The following is a 25000-nucleotide window of genomic DNA, read 5'->3' as shown; positions in this document are numbered from 1 at the left end:
AAATTTTTAAAAAAAAATTTTTAAAAAAAAAATTGGGAAAAAAAAATTTTTAAAAAAAAAAAAAAAATTTTTAAAAAAAAAAATTTTTTTAAAAAAAAAAAAAAAGGGGGAAATTTAAATTTAAAAATTTTTTTTTAAAAAATTTTCAATTTTAAAAAAATTTTTTTATAATTATTTTGGATTTGTTCATTTTAACTTGGAATATAAAAAGGAAGTAACTACAGAAGATCCTAAGCATATTACATTAACAGCTAAATTAAATATTCCACCGACAGCTAATATTCGTGTTTACGCAATTGTATTGTATGAAGAAACAGTTGAAATAAATACTATTGGAAATGAACTTGTTATTGTTTAAATAAAATAAATATAATTTATATATAATGACATCAAATTATATTGAATATAAAGTTAACCTTACAGATGGATAAAAGAAAAATTTAGCACAAGTTTATAATAATAAAATTCCACATACTTTTAGACTAAAACATGAACATTTACGTGGAAACTTCCCTTTACTATTAACAAAAACACAAATCAATCAAATTAAAAAAGCTGTTGCAAATAATAAGGGATTAGAAATTACAATTTCAAAAAGCCAAATGTCCAGTCAAGGTCAAAATGGTGGATTTTTAGGAGCTTTAGCTGGTTTGTTAGGAAAAACAATTCTTCCAATGGCAGCAAAAATAGCTCCAAAAATATTAGCCCCTCTAGGCATTGGCCTCTGTCTGGGCTAGCCAGTACTGGTGTTAGTAAAATACTTGGAAATGGTATGATTTCAGTAGCTAATGATAAGAGAAATATGATATCACCATATCTTACACCTAATCAAAGAAAGCAGTAAGTAGGATCTGGAGTGATTAAATTAACACAAAAACAAACACAAGACGGTGGGTTTTTAGGTATGTTGGCTGCTAGTCTAGGAATACCTTTGATTACATCTTTGTTAAGTGGAAAAGGACTACAGATTGATTCTCAACGGAGACCGTACAGACGAATTCCTATAGTAAAAAAAAAATAAAATTTATAAACAAACCTATTTCTAACTTTGAAATTGAACAATGGGTAAACCAATTAAAAATTAAAAACTTTAGGGGTGTGTTTAGTAGAAATAATTTATTAAAATTAAAAGAAAAGGTTGAATGTGGAATTATAAATTTGGACGACTCTGTTGGTCCTGGAACACATTGGGTTTGCAACTTAAATAATATGTTTTTCGATCCATTTGGACTTCCTCCACCGAAAGAAGTAATTAAGTATATACCAAATGTAAAATACAACAATGTTCAATATCAAGACAAAACAAGTATGCTTTGCGGATATTATTGTTTATTTTTCATTAAAATGTTACAAGATAAAGTACCGTTGTATGATTTATTGTATAAAATACTAAAAATTAATAATGTAAAACAAAATGAACAAACTATTATAAATTATTTTAACCAATAAGGACATTTATTTAACTGGAATAATTAATATAATGGGAATATTCAATAATATAAATGAAAAAGTAAATAAAATGGGAAACAATTAATAAGAAAACCTCCATTGTTTTTAACAAGTTATACCCAAGATACCGATGGTGGATTATTTCAATGGAAAACTGTAAATGCTAGTCCTGGTTTAGTTCAAAATGGTAATAATGTAAGAATTAATTTTAATTGCATTTTAATTATTCTTGTTGATGCAATTAAATTAGATAAAGGAGAAGTTAAATTACAACTAAAAAATAAAGAAAATGTGATTCTTCAAAGTTATCGTGTAAAAAATAACAGAAAAAATGAATCTATTTCTATTAATTATGCAAATGAATTTAAAATAAATGATGTTATTTATATTAATTCTTTAAACGTTATGAATATTCAGTTAACAATTTATGGTTCTATAATTTAAGTTTTAATTTAAGAATTAATTTAAGTTTTAATTTAAGAATAAGCTAATGTATCAATACCATTATCAAGAATATATCTTTTATCGTCATAACATAATAAAGATGTTTTATTTATAACATAACTGGAAAGATTGTGTTTATTAGAACGAATAACTTTAAAGGTGTGATTAGTTTGGGTTGAATTAAACAAAGTATCTTTGTAATTTTTATGAACTATTGTTTTCTTAACAACAAGTTTTTTAATTCCTTTACATTTTTTAACATTAACTTCATTTTCTAATAAATAAGAATACATTTTACTTCTTAATCCGACAAATTCAACAATGGGAATGCCAGCAGCTTCATCTTTAAATTTTCCAATTACTTTTTTATTATTATCAAAATAAAATTTTGAATTACTATCGTAATCACTATTATCAAATAAATTTTTGTCCTTATAAAAATACTCATATGCATCTTTGGTTTTTATTTCATAACATAATGAATCAGTGTCAGTGAATAAAAGCTTTGCTGAGTTTTCATACTTTTCCTTAATATAATTATAATGAAAATCATACATTAAATATTTTGATAAATCTAGAATGCACATTCCAACATAACAAGGTCTGTTTAATAACAAACTTTCTTTGATTCTATGAATACCAAACAAATTCTTGTTAAACATCGTTGAACTAACAAATGAAGGTTTGGCTATGTATTTTAATAAAATATTTTCATCATGTGTTAATTTAATATTAACCCTCTTGCGTAAATTCTCCATCGTCTTACCGAATACAGAATTGTTCATTAACTTAAAAAAGTCCTTTTCAAATGAATTTTTTGCTTTAGATCTTTTTTGAGTATTAAAATCAATATACTTTTTTAACCAAGGACTTTCGTCAAAAGTTAATATTTTATGTATTTTTGTTACTTTTAACCCTAATTGTGTATATAGTTCAAGATTTTTATAATGAACTACATAATTTTGTTTTTTCATTAAAGTTGGAACTAATTTTTTTACGTTACTTTTTCCTATTTCAAATTCTGTTTTAATATTTTTACTATAATCAGAAAGCCATTGATCTTGTATTTCAATTTTTTCTGGAGCTAAAGGATAATAGTTGTGGGTTTTATGTAATTCTTTTGGATATTCAAGATCACATTCAACTATAAAGTTAGTTTTACCTTTTGCAATTAATTTCTTCAATTGTTTTTCGGATATAAATTTAAAGTTTCCAGAGGGCAAAGGTTGACACATGGCCCAACCGTAAAGGTTATTGGCGTCGAGGTACATAATGTATTGCTGTCAAGTTTAGGATTATAATCTTTCATATATTTATTGTTTGCTTTACTGTATCTGTTTGAAATATAACTTATTCCTCCTCTCAGTCCCTTTTCAATAAAAAGATACATATCAATATCAGTTATTAAATCTAACTTAATTCCAGTCATTTTTAACATTGCATCCCAAGCTAAACCAGGACTACTAAAATAATGACAAGGATCTCATTTGTAGTACTCCAAACATAGTTTTCTAAAATTTTCGAATACATCAGCTAAAAGTAATACGTCAGTTTTTAAATATAGATCATGATATTCTCCCATTGTTTTAATTTTAAATTTATTCCAGATATTTTTAGCATGTTCGTATTCATTATCAGAAATATTAATTTCATTTAAAATTGAATAAAACTCTTCTTTAGAAGGTAATTCTGTTTCTTTGAATTATTTAAATGAATCCATGTAATCATATGGATAAACACCTTTTGTTTTTAATAATTCTATATTTTTATCAAATTCTTGAGATAAATATTTAAATTCTGGAATATTTTTTACTAGGTTATTCAATGATTGAGACATAAATTGGAATGAATCAATAAAAACCAAGTCGGAAATCATAAATGCCATATATCTTCCATATTGTTAGGAATAACATTAATTTCTTTTTTAAATTTTCCTATTTGTTGCATAATAAAATGACCGTCATAACCTCTTAAATTATGAAAAATAACAGGAATTTTGTGTGTTAGTTTTAAATTAATATTACATTCTAAGTGAGCACTTCCTCTAAATTTTCCTGTTATATGACAATGATCCCGGACAGGATTTTCATTTTCCTTATATTCTTTTTCACAAATATGACAAAATTGTTGTTTTTTAAATTCACTTTCATCTTTTTTAGACATTCTTAGTTCTTTGTTAAAGTGCTCTTTAAATATTTCTTTACAATATTCCTCTTCCTCAAGCATTTTTTCAAAAAACTTATAAACTGCATTAGGGCCTCTATAAAATCTGGGTTGGTTTAGTATATTTATCATCATAACAACAAACAACTTTATAGCCGTAACCACAATCTATATGATTTTTGATATGGTTCAGTAAATGAAGATTCAGTTGATGGTAAAGCAGTTAAAACTTTTTTAGTTATTGATTCAAATCAGCATAAAATTACAAAAGGTACTGCTAAACCTTTATGATATTTTTAAATTGTACTTTACTTCCCTCTTTTGGCATTTTTACACCTTGGGTACCATTAATAGCTAAACAATTTGGAATATGTTCATTTAATATTCTTTCTTGAGAAAAATGTTTTTCTTTATGTTTGGTTTTGTTAAACATTAATCTATTAAAGTCTTTTATCCAAACATAATGTTGGACTACAGTTCTTGAGGGCTTACAGTCATCATCAGTTATTTTATCATTTATTTTATCATTAGTAATTAGCAACATGTCACAGTGTTCTTCGTATTGATATTTTGATATGTACAATGGATAAATACTATTTTCTTCATAACCAAATATATTAAATGAAATATCATTTAAAATTTCAATTTTAGGTATTTGATTTAATGTAACAGGAAATTTAATTCCAGTATAATCAAGATCGTTTATATGTTTTTTATAATTTGAAACTCTTTCAGAATGTTTTGTTACAGGAAATTTATAAGCTAAATGACACCATCTAAAACATTCGTTATCATCATTCTTTATATTTATTAATCCTTTCATTGAATTTTGTAATGGTTTTGGTAATTCTAAATAACTTGAAGCAGCCAATGGACTATATTTATATCTATTTATATAATGAGCATCAACTGACTCTATTCTCCAGCCACTTCCTTCAGAAATCCAATTACCAATTCTATTTATTATTTCATCAAAAGCTTGATGTAAAGTTTTTTTATTTCGTTTGTGTTAATAATTTCTAAAGCCTTTGATTGCAAATAAGCTGATTTATATATTGTATCAGTTTTATCCATTTTTGTAAAAGTTATTTTTAAAACAACGTTTATTTTTATACCTTTTAAAGTTTTAAGTTCAGATTTAAGTATTTCATAAGAGTTGTTTATAGTTAAATATAATTGATTCTTTGGATCTTGTCTATATGTAATTTTAATTTCAAATTTCTTATAATATTGTTTTGTAGATCTCTCGATTTCCATCTATATATTATATTTAGAAAATAAAATTCGTTAAGCAAAAAAGGATTAAAAAATAATTAAAAAAATAATAAAATAAATAAAGTTTTAAATTATCTTTAAGAAGAAAAAAAATATTTAAATTTATATCTTTTTCCATTAGTTTTTGATATTCCACATTTTACTCGGTTTTCTCCTTTGCAGCACATTGTTAATTAACCCAGAATTAATACCAAGGTCTTTAGACGCTGCATAATTGCTTTTATATGTTTTTCTTCATTAGTAATCACAGTCGGCTACAATAACTTTTTTAGGATTGTTTCGAATATTATTTGGTCTGGGACAATCACATAATCTTTCAGCATTTTCTTCTTCAGTTAATAGACAACCACAGTTCCATTCAAATAAATTATTTTTTAAAAGATAAGGATCTATAACATTTTGTAATTTATCAATGACATGATTTTTATATTCATCGCTAACTATTTGATTAAGTTTTGATTTAATAACATTTCTTCTTTTAAGAACTTTCTTATATGAATTTTTGTCTGGATTCATTATTTCTCCTAAAGTGCTAGATAATTTTGACATAATCATTCTATCTACCTTTTTATTAACCATCTATATATAATATACTTATAGAAAAAAATCTCTAAAAACGCATCTAAAGAACATTTAAAAAATAGGTAATATTATCTATATCTTTTGAATAAGATTTTAAAGTTATTTTTTCTAAATTGTTATCAACTGTTAAAATTTTAATACCTTCTTGAGACATTCTGTTTAACCATTCTTCGTGTAATTTGTGTAGTTTTTCTAAATAATCTAAACCAACTCTATTTTCTTCCGTTCTGTTTCTTTTTTGAAGCCTTTTAAAGCATATTTCTGGGTCGGTTTTAACATATACAAATCCATCAATTGGATTTTTTCCGTATGGTTTTATAATATGATCAGTTAAGAAAAGATTGTATACTGCCCACTCGGGGTCATTTATAACACCATTGTCGTGATGTTGTTTTGTAAAAACGTTACTGTTAGTTAAATAACACGTTCAAGGACAGAAACACCACCAAACTGTTTAGCAGAAGATAACATTTTTATATGACTGTTTAAAGTTGTTAGCTGAAAAGGAAATAAATATTTGTAAGGTTCTTGAGCAGCAAGTTCAAAAAGGTTATATGAATCATAACTTGGGTCCATAACATTTTGCCATTCGTGAATTGGTTCTGGAATTATATTAAAATTAGGATTATATTCTTTAATAATATCTAAAAATGTACTTTTTCCTGATGCAATATTACCTTCAACTGATATAATTTTTCTCATTTATATAAAATACTTATAGAAAAAAATCTTTAATTAAAGTTAATATAACTCTTCTTCTTTTTTACTTTTATATCCGTTAAGTATAAATTCCTTCATATACGTTTCAAAAGGCATTGAATATTTTTTTCTTTCTGCATTTCTAATAGTATTGTAAAAATATCCTGAATAACTTGTTTCTCTTCTTCTTTATTTACTTTTCCAATCCGTGCTTTTGTTATTAGTTGTTTTATTTTGTGATGATGTGCTTTTAAAATAAATTTCTTGTCGTCAAGTTTTAGTCTGTTAGTAAATATGGTAATTACTGATGGAACAGCGCCAGCAACTGCTACAAATATAGGAAAAGCTGGAACAAGTGCTAATGCAGCTGAACAACCAAAGACACCTGCTGTAATATATAATCCGGTACTTACTCTCCCACAAAATTTATAACTTTTTCTGTAAGCAGCAGCTAGATTAGTTAAGTGAATAATTAACTGATCTATTGTTTCTATTCCATTATTAGAAATTAAATTTTTATGGCTCATTTATATAATATATTTTTTAAATTAAATTTCTTCCAATTCACTAAATGGTACCCAACTATTAAATTTTTCACTATAACCTTTCCATTTTACTAAAGCTTGTTTTTTCTTATAGTCTCGTCTAATAACTTTTTCTATTCTAAAAACCTCTTGTGTAGTAGGTAAAAGTTCTTGTTCATAAAATGAACCTTGAATTATTTCATCATTTAAATCTTTAATAGTGTATGTTCTGGGATTTGTATTATTAATTCCATAAATTATAAATATTTCCTCTGTCCAGTTTGGTGTATATCCTTTTTCAAAATGTCTTTTAAGTTTGCTTAAGCGAACTCGATCACCAATTTTAAATTTTGTTTTACTTTTTGGTATCTTTAAATCACCATATAAATTAAAGTAAACAGTACCTTTATTTAAGTTTTTACTGGCTTCGGTTGGTGTCATTTTTATACTAGAATGTTTTGTTTTGTTATATTTATCAACCATATCCTGCAACTTATTTAAATAAGTATAAGTATTATTTGCTGTAAAATATTTCCACATTATTCTTTTTAAACTTCTATTAAATCTTTCTATTACTACAGCCTTTCCTTCATTAAATGTATGGTACATATTAATCTTATTTTTATTCGAAAATGATTCAAACTTTTTATCATAAAATTATTTCCCTTCATCTACCCATAAATTTACTGGTAATCGTCCTTCTAAAATTATTTTTTCAAATGCTTCAGTAACAGATTCTCCAGTTTTATTCTTTAATGGAATAACCCGAGCATATTTACTAAATATATCAATAACGGTTAACAAGTACTTTACTCCTTTATTATATTTTGAAAAAGCTTGCATGTCAACTAAATCAGCTGACCAAGTATCATCAATATCATTAACTATCACTCTTCGTTTCCTAAATTTTCTTTTAATTGGTTTGTGTAATTCTTCTGCTAATTCATCGCTCCATGTGATTCCGGGGGTAGTAAAAGTTTGCTCTACCCCTTTTTCCCGTTTTTTGATTTTTGTCCGAGACCAAGTGTGTATTTCGTTTTGATAGCTGGTTTTACAACTAAATGTTTTGCAATCTTTTCTCCAAATGTTTTTGATTTAGTTTTATTTAAATTGGAAAGCATTTGCTTATCACATGTACCCTTTTTTACACCACTGTCATAGCAAAAATCATGGTCCATACATACTGCATCCAGTTCATTGACAGGGGGTCCATTATCTAGGGGATTTCCTGGCCCACAATAATTATATCCTGGAAGTGTTAAACCTTTCTTAGGTAATAAAGGTAACATTGCTTTGTGAATATCTAAATTACCCCCTGTACTTTTAACAAACTTTGATTTCATTTTTCCACAAGATGAACAAGTAGCCCTTATCATTTTTCTCCCGTTTTTTGTTGTAACATAATGAGGATTTATATTATCAGTAAATCTTCTTTCTTTCAAACAATATATTTTATTCTGTAAACTCATCTATATCATATGTATTTAAAACTTTTTAGTCGGTTTTTACTGGGTTTAAAGCCTGTGGGTTTTTAATTGTCCAGCATTGGTCAGTCCGGACCAAAGACTAAATCTTTTTTTTTGGTTAAACCAAAGGTTTTCATTCGGTTTAACTAAAGATTTAAAAGATTTTCAGGGTATTAAGGGTACTAAGTTAGTATTTTAAGTTTAGGGCAAGGTTAAAGTCCACTTATAGAATAGGGCAAGGGGACAGGGGGGGGGGGGGGGGTCAGATTGGCTTAGAAACCCCATGTATATAACTACTAATTTCTATTCTTAAACTTATGTTTTCTAATTGTTTTGGCATATATTTGCAAGCAGTTATGTTGTGTTAGGTTCCATAATGGAAACATATTGACGTTTCAGGTTTTACCGAAACTTAACGGAGTTATCAAATGAGTACGTAATAATACATGTTGTATGAGTTGAGTCTTTGACAAATGGTACTGTACAGTGATCATGACGTTTTATGACTCACTGGGGAGAAAGACATATAAATAGATACTGCTAACAAAGTTTCAGTAATGAATATGCACTTGATTTGAACAACTTAACACATTTTGAGAATAAGATATTTATGGAAGCGTCCTGTGCCAGCAGAGAGATTTAAATTTGTCTTACGTACGACTTACTATCTCCTATACGTACGACTTACTATCTCCTACGTAGGAGTTAGTATCTCCTACGTAGGACTTAGTATCTCCTACGTAGGACTTAATATCTCCTACGTAGGACTTAGTATCTCCTACGTAGGACTTAATATCTCCTACGTAGGACTTAGTATCTCCTACGTAGGACATAGTATCTCCTACGTAGGAGATATTAAGTACTACGTAGGAGAAACTAAGTCCTACGTAGGAGATACTATGTCCTACGTAGGAGATACTATGTCCTACGTAGGAAATATTAAGTCCTACGTAGGAGATACTAACTCCTACGTAGGAGATAGTAAGTCGTACGTATGACAAATTTAAATCTCTCTGCTGGCACCAGGACGCTTCCATTGATATTTATAGAATTTACACTGTTTGTTAAATCATGTTTCAGTACAAGATATTTATAGAAATTAGTTTATTCAACGGTATATTTCAGGAGTTGGTGACAGTGTACGATGTTTCTTCTGTGGCGGTGGACTGAGGAACTGGGAACAGGATGATGTACCAATGGAGGAACACGCCAAGTGCTATCCCAAATGTCCACACATCCTGTTAGTCAAGGGTCAGGCATACGTTGAGAAACTTGGTCGTGGGGAAAAAACAGAGGAAGTTCAGGTAATACTAGGATATTAGAAATACTGATGCCAATTACTGTATCATTAAGTAATCACTTACCAAAATGAAGTAATACGTCCGTATACAGTTGGCTGACTTGCATCTTTTACGATTTTTTATGATTGCACTGTTGCACAATGTCACACTACACTAAATAGTATTCCCTATATTTTCTATTTAAAACTGACATTTTTAAAGAGCTACCAAACATAGCTAGGCCAATTTCAGAGAACAAACTCCTCACGTAACTCAAGAGTTATGATAAAACTAAGAAAAATAGGGGTTATGCATCTTCTAAGAGAAATTTCTCTTGTCACTTGCTTACTGTAAAATCACATCAAAATCACACTGCTGTGACCTAGAAGTTCTACTCTGACTAAAATTGAACTTCACTTCGCCAAATACAACCTTCTTTCCCATTTTTACTACCAGCATGTCAAAAATACATCCACAATGAAATTTAAATAGAAAACAGCTTTACTTTAGACATCTGTGCCGCAATGCAAAATGAAAGATAAGTGTTTAAAAACTTGTCCGCTATTACCCGTCTAGATCGGATGGCTCAGGACTACGCTGGTTCCTTTACCATAATTAGGCGACAACCCCGCAACCCCCCCCCCCCCCCCCCCCCACAACCCCCTAAGACGGCACATCAACAACCATCGTTAAATCTTGCAAGGAAGTAGACTGTCGCATGAGCCGTACCATACTGGAGCACAAAATGTAACACTTAACTGTAAAAAAAGCCACGCAAATATTTACTTACTACAAATTAATCTTTGTAAAATGTGTTCAATTTTTACAACTAAAAAATAATAATTGAGGGGGGAAAAAGCTTTTGCCACTTCTAAAAAGTGTGTTTTCAACAAAGTAAATATTCAGCCAATAGTATGAAGTTTATCAGTCAAGAAGATGTATTAAAAATAAAACTTTCTGGTATATTTAATATCACTGTGTAATATAAACTCAACTTTGATGTTTTGTCTTCAGACCGATTCAGTCATAGCAGGACCTTACTATCTTGAAAGTGTTGCTGCACAAAGTTGTATTGAAATGGATTACCCAAAAGAAATGGTCCAGAAAGCAATAGACATATTCATTGACAGATATGGTATGTATTCATATTTCAATAGGAGTACTGGATTACTGAATGTTCTTTGTTTTTTTTTGTTTTTTTTTTGCTATTTTATATAAAACCTTGTATTAAGGTAATAGACCTTTCTAACGTAAACGTAATTATGAAACGGAATACTGAATCCGTAAAATTTTAGGCTAATTTGTGGTCTATGGGAGAAAATTTCATCCAATAGTAATACAATAGTATCTCCCTTAGACCATTATTTGCAAATAACATTTACGGATTCAGTAATCCGTTTCCGATTTACGTTTACGTTAGAAATGTCTATTAGTAGATTAAAGTAAAGTTTTTTCCAAATAAAGTCTTAAGGTAAAAAAGGTGTTTTAGCTGGAATTTTAAAATCAAGTTGCGTCCCTTGATAACATGTTTAATGATTGCAAAAGCTGATCTTCTCCTGATGAATAATCACTTAAAACGTCACAAACAGTTTTTTACGCAAATGGCGTCGAAAAATCAAGTTTTAGCCTGGCCCTAAAAAGTTTTGATTTTGCCGTTTTACGGCAATTTATCTAGTTTCAGAGCGTCCATTTAATTAAAAAAGTAATGTTTTTTGTTTTTTTTTTTCATTTTTATATTAAAGGCCCGTTGAAACCTATTCGGTGATGTAATTATCAAATGATTACGTACTCCGACTTTCAGCCAAAGGATGCTTACTTTATGTACGGAATTATTGTTTTCGAGAAGAATGTCTAAGTACTTGGTAAAAACTGTTCGATATATTTTACTGCAAAAAGATACGGGGTAACCGACTTCGTTTTCGCTGTATTGTCTTACATTTTACTCCACCCCACTTTTCAATCGCAGACTTTGTGCATTAAATGTCACAAAGAACTGTTTAGGGAAAACTAAGTTGATCACAACAAAAGTTTACAACTACATAAATTTCATTTTAAGTGCAATTGTAGTTTTGTAATGCATTCTGCGGATTTCTTTCCTCGTTTGTATACCTGGATGCATGTTATTAAACAGTTTAATGACCGTTCTCCTTTAAAGATCTTTAAATTTTCTGAACATGTTCCAGAAAAGTTTTAGAATAAGATTATAAAATTCCATGACTACCATCTCGGTGGACTCGGGTCCTAACTTTCAGCATAAAAGTTTGGAAACGGTACCGATCTTTAATATTTTATACTTAGGCTCTTTCATATCACCTAGTTTTGTTCAAAGCTAAAATTGAAAATGACAGTGATTTTAGTAGTGGCTATATCCAGCTTTAATACACGTTATTTAAAAAAAATACACATACTGATAAAACGATGGAAGTTTATACTTAAGTATTAAATATAAATACGGTTAAATGCTTAAAACGTCTTAACCATATTTTACTGTAAACCGTTATAAATATGTTTTTTTTTTTTCCTTTTAGATTCAAGGTGTTTACTCTAGCTCTGATGGAAAACAGTATATCAGAAAATACATTTAAAGAAAACAGTAGTTATACTCCACTCCTTTTATGAACTACAAGTAGATATTTGATTGTTTAAATATGACAAAAACCTGAATGCTTAATGAAATCTTTAGTATACAAGCTATTTACCGTCAACGCTTAGAGCGTGGCATTGTTAAGCGTAATGTTCGATGTTCCGCCAGACGGCACTTTTTAACGCCTTCTTGACTTTAATTAAACACTGTTTAAATGCAAGGTTGTATCTAGCCAAAGATACTGATTTATCTAGGGTGCAGATGGTACGTTTTAGACATATATTTGGGGTATGAATATGACTGTCTAATCACTTGATCTAACACCCTTACTAGTAATTGTATGTTGGATATAGGAACAGACGTAAAAAATGTTTCAATTAATTCTTGTTTTAGTTTATATTGCAAATAGGTATGTGTATGTGAGTGGTTATAAAATTTTACAGCAAACAGTGATTTTAAAGCTAGAGACTTGTGTGAAATTTTGATTGACCTTGAAGAACAGCCTAATCATGTTGAAAGTGTTGCTGCACAAAGCTGTATTCAAATGGGTTACTCAAGAAAAATGGTTCAGAGAGCAATTGACAAATTCATCTACAGATATGATATGTTTTGTTCAATTTTCAGTAGGATTACTGAATGATGTTGTTAAAACGACAACTATGTACTTAGCTCTAATAAGATAGATACTAAAACAGAAGCTATCCGTCTGGCTTGCGGAAGGTCGGTGGTTCTACCCAGGTGTTCACTCGTGATGTAAGAATGCATGGAGGGGCACCTTGGGCCTTCCTCCACCAACAAAGCTGGAAAGTCGCCATATGACCTATAACATTGTCGGTGCAATGTTAAACCCAACAAAAATAAAATCTATATTATTTTCTCTAAATCCTTAATACTAAAAAAAACACGTAAGCTATTTGGGGTATGAATACGACTCCGCGTACTCTGATCTGCAATTACTTTGTCAAACGCCCCCTTCTTTGAAATCGTATGTTGGATGTAGTTTCTGACTTAAAACTCCTCATACTAATTGCTGTAATTTAAATAACAGATATGTATGATTTTAAGTGTTTTTTTTACAATTTTACAGGTAACAGTTATTTCAAGGGTAGAGACTTATGTGAGATTTTATTAGAACTTGAGGAAGAGCCGACAAAGTCCTCACCATATGTGTCAGGTAAGGTTGTAGACTATAGACGACACATCCCAACTGGCTACGAGGAGTTGGAATCCGAAGATATCCAGACTCCATGTAGATTTTGCAAAATGTTTTGATGCCGTGTTTCTGAAATTTAGTTAGGTACAGCTTATCGCTATAATTATGTTATAATCAGTAAGTTTCTTCAACAAAGTATGTCTTAAACTAGTATTAACTTTTTACTGGAGAATATTTGGCAATCTGTTACATATGGCAGCTATGTCAAATTGTGTTAAAGGCCACAAGGGGGTTTTCTAGCTGAGCGTATAAAATCTGTGATTTGCTGTATTCTACTTTGTTCAGGAAGCTTTGCAGTTAATGAAAATTCTAACACGACTAGCAAATAACCTACATACATGAAGAGCAAAATCTATCTCGGGTTATTCTGCAATAAACCACTCGCGTGCAATGACGTCATCCGATCCAGGTGCGTAGCACGATCGTAAAAAGTAGTTACCATTTTTTCTAATACTGTTGATACTAGTATCATTAGTATGTCATGTTAGAATCGCAGTAATAAGTTCCCCAAGTGTGATTTATCGTAGAATAACCCAAGTTTTTCGTTCTTCTGCGATAAAATATATCACACAGGCCTGTGGCCTTCGCGATATATTCTTACGCATAAGAACTCAAAACTCAGATAATTCTACGATAAACCATGTTTGGGAACTTATTATTTCTTAAGTAAGGCATACAAACAATGGAAAGAAATGCACATTAGGAGTCAAAACATCATTTGCGACAAATATGTTTCATTCTGTCTGATATAAATAGAGACTGACACAAATATAGTGTTATGTTTAAGGAATATCTTTATCACCCAAACTTTTTAATGTGATGACAATTTTTCATTGTATTTTCAAAACAATAGAGGGTTAGAAAAAAAGAAAGTAAAGAACTTAAGGAAAACTAGATGTTCAAGATTTATTTGGACTAGAGTAGATGTGAGTTTCCTGCCCTGCTTACATATTTTCAGCTGTTCGCAGTGTACCCCAGTACACTGGATATATTTTGTTAACGCCACGGGATAACCGGTAATCCTGGCGCCCGTTGGACAAAATAACCCACTAGAAAAATACCCTGCTGTAAATGGGTAGACAGAATTTTTCATTTATTTCTATTGATTCGAAGCCAATCCTTGCAATTAAACTTAGCAGTTCTGTTCATTAATGGACATGGTTTACATTTCCAATGTTTTGTCTGAAAATTACCATTAGATTTATAGAAATTCCCTTATAATTTCTTCAGTCTGAAAAAATCTGACAAAATTCCAAAGTTTTACGCAGATATCTTTGTAAATGAACAATCTGTGAACATTTTTATCGTTTAGTTTGACTGATGTATCTTTTCGGAGTATCTGTGTGAAATGTCTGGGTTCTTACTGAGAAAAGATATTAGCAGTTAAACAAGTATGAGCGAAAAACCGTGGCTGTCGAAAGCAGCAGGCGGTATTTGCAATAGGCAGTCGTTGAACTCGGATGTTGGGTTTCGGGAATACAGGCGTAAACAAATTTTAAAAACAGGCAAATTGTCATAGTATATCTTACTGTCTCTTTTATGTATGTTTTGTATCTTTTGGCTTCTAGCTACTGCTCCATTTTGTATTCGGTTATTTTGCCTGCCCAATTGTAGTCGTGTTTACTACAAGAATATATCCAAGCGGCAGGATGTAAGGAGTCCAAACCCCATGTTTCAGTCAAACGGGCGTTTATGTTTTATGAATGTCTTATTGGTTCGAATAATATGATAACGAAATGTAAGTCAATTATAGACATTAAAATTTTTATTTTTATCGAAAATGACGATCTTTTTATTTCTGACTTTACATTATTGTAAAAATTTAATTAACATAATAATTTTATGCCCAAACTCAAAACAGTGTAATATAGTGTTACAAGTATTATATCCATTTCAAATGATGACATGTTACAACAGATAAAGAAGTCTAACATTTAAAGAGCCAAAAATAATTACTGTATAATTGTTCTAACTGCATAAAATTATGTGGATTTAAAACATACGACGAGATTATTGTATAATTTGCTGCTCGTTCACTTAAATGAAGAGTTAAAGTGTTAAAGTACAGAAAAACAGGCTCTCTTACGAAATACATTAGAGGAAATAACAATAGATAGGGTAGAAATGCATTAAAGCTATGATCCTCTCTAAGCATATGTATTAAACTGAAAATTGAATATTAAATGTATGACATTATAAAGAAGATATATTTTATATGAAAACCAGAAGCAATCATTTAAACTCATTTTAGAAGGACACAAATGTGAAAAGCTGGAAATGTCCCTATACGATCTAAATTTAATATGTCAATGTGACTGTAAATCCAAATGAATAAACAAAACTTTCTGTAATATCATTCGCATTGTGAAGAAATGGCAGTAATGCGAGTGCTTTATAAAAAATAATCAGGGTGCGAAGGAATACAGTCATGTTTGACAAAGCCACTTAAAATGAAACAGAGTCACTTTCATAATTGATTAGGTTTTGGTAAAATGTCTACATTAAATAATAAGTTTAACATACAAAGATATGCATTTTGCCGTCGGAGTTAATAGAAAGTCCATAAATGCCAACAACCTAGTTCAGCGACAGTATTACCGGTCGTTTTCGACCGTCATATTTTTTCAAACGTACATGTTAAACGACTTAATATTTTTCTCAGAAAGAACGTAGAACCTTGAAATTTCACACAGATGTTCTGTTAGACCTAATGATCAAAGTTTTCACAGATAGTTCATTAACAAAGATATTTGCGTAAACCTTTGGAATTTTGATATTTTTTTCAGACTGAAGAAATTATCAGGGAATTTCTATAAATATAACAAGTGTGTCCATACCAAAGATTGGAAATTTAAGCCAAGTGCATTCCTTAATAAAACTGCGAAGTTGAATTGCAAGGATTGACGTCATATTAAACAGAAGTTAATGAAAAACTCTACCTAACCATTTACATCCGGGTTATTTTTCCAGCGTTTTGTTTTTTTTTTTTGTTTTTTTTTTTTGTTGTTGTTTTTTTGTCAAGCGGGCGTCAGGATAGCCGGTTATCCAGTGTGTGTTAAGACATCTTAATTTTTCTCTTGTTTGTTAAGATGCTGTTAATGGCAGTAGAAGACACATCCGTAATGTTTCGGAAGAATTTGAAAACAGAGATATGCAGACTGCGGGTGGCGAACCGAAGGAAGATAGCTCATCAGTTCAGGTAAAATTCGGACAATAGAAATCACTGATGCAAATTACTGTAACAATAATTAATGTAATCTTTAGATATTTGATATATTTGAATAACAACAAAATAAAAGTGTAACGCTTGCTAAAAACATCACGCCTATATTTACTTATTATTAATTTCACGTTGTGTAGGTGCAGCAAAATGATTTCAGCTCTAAAAACATAAATAAAAGTTCTGCCATAATTAAGGAAAAGAACAAAAGCTTTAGCCACTTATAAAAACGTGCCTTTGCCTGCAGCAAAGTAATATCCAGTAAATAGTGTGAAATTCACCAGTCAATAAAATGGATTGGGAATATAACATTTCAGCTATATACAGTATCTTAAGTGCTCCACTTGGATATTATGTCTTCTTCAGACCAATGCGGCAATGGAAGGGCCAAATCATCTTGGATCTGTCGCTGCACAAAGCTGTATTGAAATGGATTTCTCAAAAGAAATGGTTCAGAAAGCAATCGACAAATACATTAACAGATATGGTATATTTTTTCAGTAGGATTACTGAATGATGTTGTTATAACGAAAACTGTGTACTTAGTTAATAAGATTCTTAATTCTTAATTATTAAAACACATTGCTATTTGGGGTATGAATATGACTCTGCGGACATAGATCTGCAATTACTATGTCAAACGCTGCCTTCTTAGTAATCGTAGGTTGGATGTAGTTACTTAAAATCTGTTCATACTAATTGCTTCGTTGTTTGTTTGTTTTGGCTTTAACGCCGTTTTTCAACAGTATTTCAGTCATGTAGCGGCGGGCAGTTAACCTAACCAGTGTTCCTGGATTCTGTACCAGTACAAGCCTGTTCTTCGCAAGTAACTGCCAACTTCCCCACATGAATCATCAGAGGTGGAGGACTTATGATTTCAGACACAATGTCGTTTATCAAATAGTCACGGAGAACATACGCCCCGCGGAGGATCGAACTCGCGACCCCGCGATCCGTAGACCAACGCTCTACCTACTGAGCTAAGCGGTGCTTTAGTTTAAATAGCAGATAAGTACGTATGTGTTTTTTATTACAATTTTACAGGTAATAGTGATTTCAAGGGTGAAGATTTATGTAAGATTTTGTTTGAACTTGAGGAAGAGCTGACAGAATCCTCACCATGTGTGTCAGATAACGTAGACTGTAGAAGACACATCCCAACTGTCGACTAGGAGTTGGAATCCGAGTATATCCAAACTACCGGTAAATTTTGCAAAATGTTTTTATGCCGTGTTTCTGAAAATTTAGTTAGGTACGGCGTATCTATGCAAGTTTCTCTAAGTAAGTCTCGAAACAGTGTTGACTTTTTCTGGAGAGTATTTTGCAACCTGGCAGCTATTTCGAACTGCTTTTGTCACAGGTTGAGAAAATCATGCTGTCAGTCCGGGGTTCGAACCCGGGACCCCTCGCTTAGAGGGCGAGTGCTCTACCGACTGAGCTAACCGACTGCCTAACACATATTCTCCCCTTACGTGACCAAGTCCGTACCGTGACATACACCCCTACAAACTGGAAATTCGTCCTCGAATTCCGGAGGTACATTATATTGCAAGCGTCGTAAGACTGACCAAGCAAGCATGCCACGGTCCCTCGTTGGGCGCCAAATATCACAGGGTGAAAAAAATGTACAGTCAGTCCGGAGTTCGAACCCGGGACCCCTCTCTTACAGGGCGAATGCTCTACCGACTGAGCTAACCGGCTGCCTGACACATATTTCCCCTTAAGTGACCAAGTCCGTACCGTGACATACACTCCCACAAACTGGAAATTCATCCTCGAATTCCGGAAGTACATTATATTTCAAGCGTCGTAACACTAACCAAGCAAGCAAGCCACGGTCCCCCGTTGGGCGCCAAATGTCACAGGGTGAGAAATATGTGCAGTCAGTCCGGGGTTCGAACCCGGGACCCCTCGCTTACAGGGCGAGTGCTCTACCGCCTGAGATAACCGGCTGCCTGACACATATTCTCCCCTAACGTGACCAAGTCTGTACCGTGACACTGGAGACCATAAGTCTGTTTTCTAGCTAAGCGTATAAAATAGAAAAAAATAGAAACTTCACAGGTCGCTTAACACGACAAAAACGAAAATGTTGCAGGCTCGGTTTGGTTGAGCCTGTGACTTGCTCCATTATTCTCCGTTTAAGAAGCTTTGCAGTGAATGCAAAGAAAGGAATACGGATAATGGAAAGAAACATACACTTGGAGTCAAAAATATGTTTTACTTTGTCTGATTTTTACGAAAGACATAAATATATTGTTATGCTTAAGTAATATTTTTATCACCCAAACTGTTTTATTTATCAAAGGATATTTTTACATTGTATTTTCAGAAGAAGCAGAGATACCAGAAACTTAAGGCAAACAAGGTGTGAAAGATTTGTTTGGGCAGTCGAGTATATGTGATTTTTCTGCCGTCCCCCAGCACTTACAAACTATAAAAAAAAGATATTAATGGACATAAATTGGGACAGTTATATTTACTATTAGAAAATCTACATTTGCTGCGTTGTGGACATAGATATGGCTGTCCAAGGTGTTAATCAGCAACATTGTAGGGTGTATAAAGGGTAAGAGTTACGGAAATTGAAAATGACTCATTCATTTGTATCCCTGGAAAATCTAGTCATAGTTTTCTATTCTGAATCCGTCTAAACAATTGATCGCATATATTGGCATGCTGCCGTTTTACTTCATAGGACAACATCTGTCAAAAGCTGTCGTTATATGAACAAGAAAATGTATACGTGCAATGGAACTTTACGCAGAGTTCGAAAAAAATATAGTAAAAAACCAACATTTTAAACATTTTAATGAATACCAATTTAGAAAGTACAGACGCTTCAAATTTACAAGGGTACCATTTTCCGCACCCTTATGCTCTTATGTTTCATATAGCGGCCGCTTTTTAATGCATTTCCCCACGTAGTAATGACGTCATAATTATGAATTGTCAAATTTGCGGGTTTCTTTAAATGCCATCGCTTTTGTAGAACATAAGATTAATATTAATATTGAAGAGAAGAGTTTTTAGTTCGACTTTACGAAGTAATAAAAAAGATAATGGAAAGTGATCCTACTCGCCCCGGCATCGGAGTCCGTCCGTGTTAACTGGGTTAATGTTTTGACGCAATTTCCCTTTTTAGCTCTTGTGCGTCCGTTCGCCCATCGTCAACAATTGTGTGACATCTGCTCCAAAACAAATGAATGCATTTTGAAGAAACGTGGATGTTTCTTGAATGGTCCTCTACCAAAATTGTTCAAACGATTCCGCTTGGTTGCACAAAGGGGCTGCCAGAGCTAAAAATAGAAAAATATTCAAACGACATCTCTTTCTAAACCATGGGCTCGATTTCAAAATAACTATACACTTATAGTTCTACCAAGACAGTTCAAATAATTTTGATTCGTCAAAAAGGGGACGTTGTCATTTTCCCTATATGTATATAGTGGAAACTTCTAAAAACATGATTGTGTGAAACTGCTTGCCCAACTTTAAAATAATTTTACACAAATAGTCCTTACGTGACCCTCTACCAAGTTTGTTCAGATTATTCCGATTCGTCAAAAAACAAGGCTGCCAGGGGGTGTGGTCACTTTTCCCTATATGTATATAGTGGAAATTTAAAAAAAAATCTTATTGTGTGAAACTGCCGGCCCGATTTTGAAATAATTTTGCACAGATGCTCCTTGTGTGACCCTCTACCAATATTGTAATACAGAACTACAGCAAGTCATTCGTCGCTGACGAAGATCTCTTAACTGTACAATTCATCATGTAAACTAAATTGATAATCCATCTTTTATTTCATCATGTTACATTTTAAGGGTTATGACGTTCTATGTGTGTGTTTTCCGCAAGACTTGAGTTTCACTTGAAATGTGTGGTATTTCTATCTAATACAGTACATGATGGCACCATTTACCGGGAGGTTGAACCACTATATGCAACCCGTCTGGGCGTACCAGATGTTTAAAGCACTGGTATTGGCAATAGGGGTAAAACGACCTCAAGGGTGGGGATGCGGTCATGGCTGATTGTTACAGTAAGGCTGTAAATATTATCATTGTTCATTTATGATCTTGTTGTAATAACTATTATTTTTTATTATTATGTACAACGCCATTGAATATATCATTTATAAAAAAGGCGTTTAATCAAATTGTTCAGTTTCAGTTTTGTGATTGCATATGTCATGTTTTGTTATTTTCCTACATATCTGCGATGTGTCACATGTTTAATTGTAAAGCGCCTTTGAACGTATATTACATATGAAAAGGGCGCTCAACAAATATGGTATAATAATAATAATTGTTCAAATAATTTCGGTTTGTTAAAAAACATGATTCCGGCAGAGGGTGTGGTCACTTTTCATCAACAAATTCTTTATACAAAATTTTCTCCAAAACCACATAATTGATTTTGATGAACCTTTACATAAACGATCTCTGGGTACCCTTCTTTCACAGTAGTTCAAATGGGTTTTTAGCTCACCTGAGCAATGCTCAGGTGAGTTTTTCTGATCGCTCGATGTCCGGCGTCCGTGGTCCGTCGTCTGTCGTCTGTCTGTCAACATTTAGCTTGTGTATGCGATAGAGGCTGTATTTTTCAATTAATCTTCATGAATATTGGTCAGAATGATAACCTTGATGAAATCTAGGCCGAGTTCGAAAATGGGTCATCTCGGGTCAAAAACTAGGTCACTAGGTCAAATCAAAGAAAAACCTTGTGTATGCGATAGAGGCTGTATTATTCCACTAATCTTCATGAATATTGGTCAGAATGATAACCTTGATGAAATCTAGGCCGAGTTCGAAAATGGGTCATCTCGGGTCAAAAACTAGGTCACTAGGCCAAATCAAAGAAAAACCTTGTGTATGCGATAGAGGCTGTATTTTTCAATTATTCTTCATGAATTTTGGTCAGAATGATTGCCTTGATGAAATCTAAACCGAGTTTGAAAATGGGTTATCTCGGGTCAAAAACTAGGACACTAGGTCAAATCAAAGAAAAACCTTGTGTTTGCGATAGAGGCTGTATTTTTCAATTATTCTTCATGAATATTGGTCAGAATGATAACCTTGATAAAATCTAGGCCGAGTTCGAAAATGGGTCATCTCGGGTCAAAAACTAGGTCACTAGGTCAAATCAAGGAAAAACCTTGTGTATGCGCTAGAGGCTGTATTTTTCAATTGATCTTCATGAATTTTGGTCAGAATGATTGCCTTGATGAAATCTAGGCCGAGGTTGAAAATGGGTCTTCTCAGATTAAAAACTAGGTCACTAGGTCAAATCAAAGAAAAACCTTGTGTATGCGATAGAGGCGATATTTTTCAATTGATCTTCATGAATTTTGGTCAGAATGATTACCTTGATGAAATCTAGGCCGAGGTCGAAAATGGGTTATCTGGGATCAAAAACTAGGTCACTAGGTCAAATCAGGGAAAAACCTTGTGTATGCAATAGAGGCTGTATTTTTCAACTGATCTTCATGAAATTTAGCCAGATTGATTACCTTGATAAAATCTAGGCCGAGTTCGAAAATGGGTTATCTGGGGTCAAAAACTAGGTCACTAGGTCAAATCGAAGAAAAACATTGTGTATGCAATAGAGGATGTAGTTTTCAATTGATCTTCATGAAATTTGGTCAGAGTGATTGCCTTGATGAAATCTAGGTCGAGTTTGAATATGGGTTATCTGAAGTCAAAAACTAGGTCACTAGGTCAAATTAAAGAAAAATCTTGTGTATGCGATAGAGACTGTTTTTTTCAATTGATTTTTATGAAATTTGGTCAGGATGATTGCCTTAATGAAATCTAGGTTGAATTTGAATATGGGTCATCTGAGGTCAAAAACTAGGTCACTTGGTCAAATCAAAGAAAAACCTTGTGTATGTGATAGAGGCTGTATTTTTCAATTGATCTTCATGAATTTTGGTCAGAATGATTGCCTTGATAAAATCTAGGTCGAGTTTGAACATGTGTCATCTAGGGTCAAAAACTAGGTCATATCATAATCTAAGAAAATGCTTGTTTTATCACAAGAGACCAGTTTTTTGGTCCAATCTTAATGAAAATTGGTCAGAATATTTGTTTCCATGAAATCACTAGGTCAAACATGTTTTACACTGTTATGGTGTGTTTCTTAGGTGAGCGACCTAGGGCCATCTTGGCCCTCTTGTTTGTTGTTGTTGTTTGTTTTTTCTTTTTTTTTCTTTTTTTTATAAAATAGGACTTTAGCTATCACACTTTAATAATTTTTTCCTTTGAGCTTTGATCTTTGGCATGTAATATTAGTGTTAAACTCTCTACCATTATTGACCAAATTATTTCCATAAGGTCAAAAATGGCAATGACTCTCTTTGTGACATGTACTTAGCTTACCACAGGCTTTCATATAAGAAAATTTGAAAATCTTCTTCTCTGAGTCAACAATAGCTAGAGCCTTGCTTTTTGGCGTATGATATCAGTATTGTGGAACGGCTAAAATAGAAGAAACCTGTCAATACTTGCACCATTACGTAACACAAACACACTTAAAGCTTTATACACAGGTGAGCCCTTTAGTGTCAGTGACCCTCTTGTTTCTTAAAAAATCAAATATAATGGATTTTGTTCAAACTTTAAACGGTTGTTGTACGTGGTCATTCACATCGTAAGACACAATGTTCATGACGCTTGCACTAAGATGCTATGAGTTATGCCCCCTTTTTACTAGAATTTCTGGTTCAAGTTCTGATGCACTTCTGCTATATCTCACTTATTTGATTCAAACGTCTGTCGAACAGTTGTTCAACATCATATGAGACATGGTGCACATTTTTTACAGAAATTTTGCATGAATTATATCCCTTTTATACATTACAAATGATGTCTATCTCTGTTATTACTAAATACATTTGGCACAGACTTGAGCTATGGAGCCCAGCTTCTTTAGTCAAGCGCGCTGTGACCATTCTTGTTAGCTAATCTGGCCACATGTTCACAAAAGTTTTTCAGTCTCAGCTGAGTTTGATAATGAAACTTTATTTATCATTTGTATCTAAATAGCATGATCAAAACTGAAACCTTTGTAAGAATACACTGGCACTATTTCAATATAATTCCAGAGACATTTTTCTATAAAAACTTTTAAATCCTACTGTAGTATACTGCAGTTAGTGCCATAATATAAGTACCGTTGGCCACTATCTTGAACATACTTTCGCTTAAGGACCAGATGTTATATATGGTATTTTCCAATGTTTCTTTATTTTCAAAGCGTTGTTATAAGTCTAGAAAATTCATAAGATTCCTCAAAATATTATCAATACAGTTGAATTGTTTATCATGTTCGTTATGTATATGAATTATTATTAATTGTTAATTGTTATTGTTAATGTCAGTTGTACTATTAGACCTTTCTAACGTAAACGTAATTACGAAACGGAATACTGAATCCGTAAAATTTTAGGCTAATTTGTGGTCTATGGGAGACAATTTCTTCCAATAGTAATACAATAGTATCTCCCTTAGACCATTATTTGCAAATAACATTTACGGATTCAGTAATCCGTTTCCGATTTACGTTTACGTTAGAAATGTCTATTTGCCAAGTTGCTTTTAATGTTTATATACATGTTCGTTATTTATATGAATTATTGTTAATTGCTATTGTTAATGTTAATTGTACTGTTTTCCTAGTTGTTTTTGATGTTTATACACCCTGTTCAGAATTGCAGGGACTTTACAGACTGTGTTCCTTTTTCATAAATGCTCAATATTTCATATGTGCCAATTCAGGTCCTTTTACGTATTTTTACTGAGAATGAAGTATATTTTTATAAATGTAAAACAGAAAATAAAAAAAAAAATGTTTAGATTTATTAATTTTTGTTGTTTTATTGTTCTCATAAAGGATTTTATTTCCTAGATAAAAGTATAAAAATAAGTTAGCATAACATATCCCAATCAACTGTTATGAAGCTTATACATGCAGTTGCTTTCAGAAGATTCGTGTCAATGACAATAATAGTTTAATATGATTATTATGTCCTCAACTGGGTGAGACATTTTGTTTTTGTTCTGTCTGTCCTTCCGTCCCTCCAACTTCATTTCCGATC

General features: G+C 31.9%; 1 protein-coding gene and 1 non-coding gene across 3 annotated transcripts in view; one reads left to right on the top strand and one right to left on the bottom strand.

Annotated features, from left to right (window-relative positions):
• The window catches only part of LOC128555006 (baculoviral IAP repeat-containing protein 3-like), a 45620-nt gene extending 20857 nt beyond the window's left edge, over positions 1-24763 (top strand). The window contains exons 2-9 of one of the 2 annotated variants that reach the window (XM_053536351.1): positions 9728-9906; positions 10897-11017; positions 12910-13068; positions 13554-13640; positions 16769-16878; positions 17266-17386; positions 17944-18102; positions 19232-24763. In XM_053536351.1, the coding sequence (XP_053392326.1) occupies positions 9728-9906; positions 10897-11017; positions 12910-13068; positions 13554-13640; positions 16769-16878; positions 17266-17386; positions 17944-18071 (905 nt within the window). In that variant the 3' untranslated portion in view covers positions 18072-18102; positions 19232-24763. The remainder of the gene's footprint in view (positions 1-9727; positions 9907-10896; positions 11018-12909; positions 13069-13553; positions 13641-16768; positions 16879-17265; positions 17387-17943; positions 18103-19231) is intronic. The other variant, XM_053536353.1, reaches the window with a different exon arrangement.
• Trnar-ucu (transfer RNA arginine (anticodon UCU)) lies at positions 18275-18347 on the bottom strand. The gene has a single exon. It is a non-coding gene; the product is annotated as a tRNA-Arg (tRNA).
• Positions 24764-25000: the final 237 nt, after the last annotated feature.

The sequence above is a fragment of the Mercenaria mercenaria genome, unplaced genomic scaffold (assembly GCF_021730395.1).
Source record: "Mercenaria mercenaria strain notata unplaced genomic scaffold, MADL_Memer_1 contig_935, whole genome shotgun sequence".
In the NCBI taxonomy this organism is placed as follows: Eukaryota; Metazoa; Mollusca; class Bivalvia; order Venerida; family Veneridae; genus Mercenaria; species Mercenaria mercenaria.
This window is presented reverse-complemented; position numbering and strand designations above follow the sequence as displayed.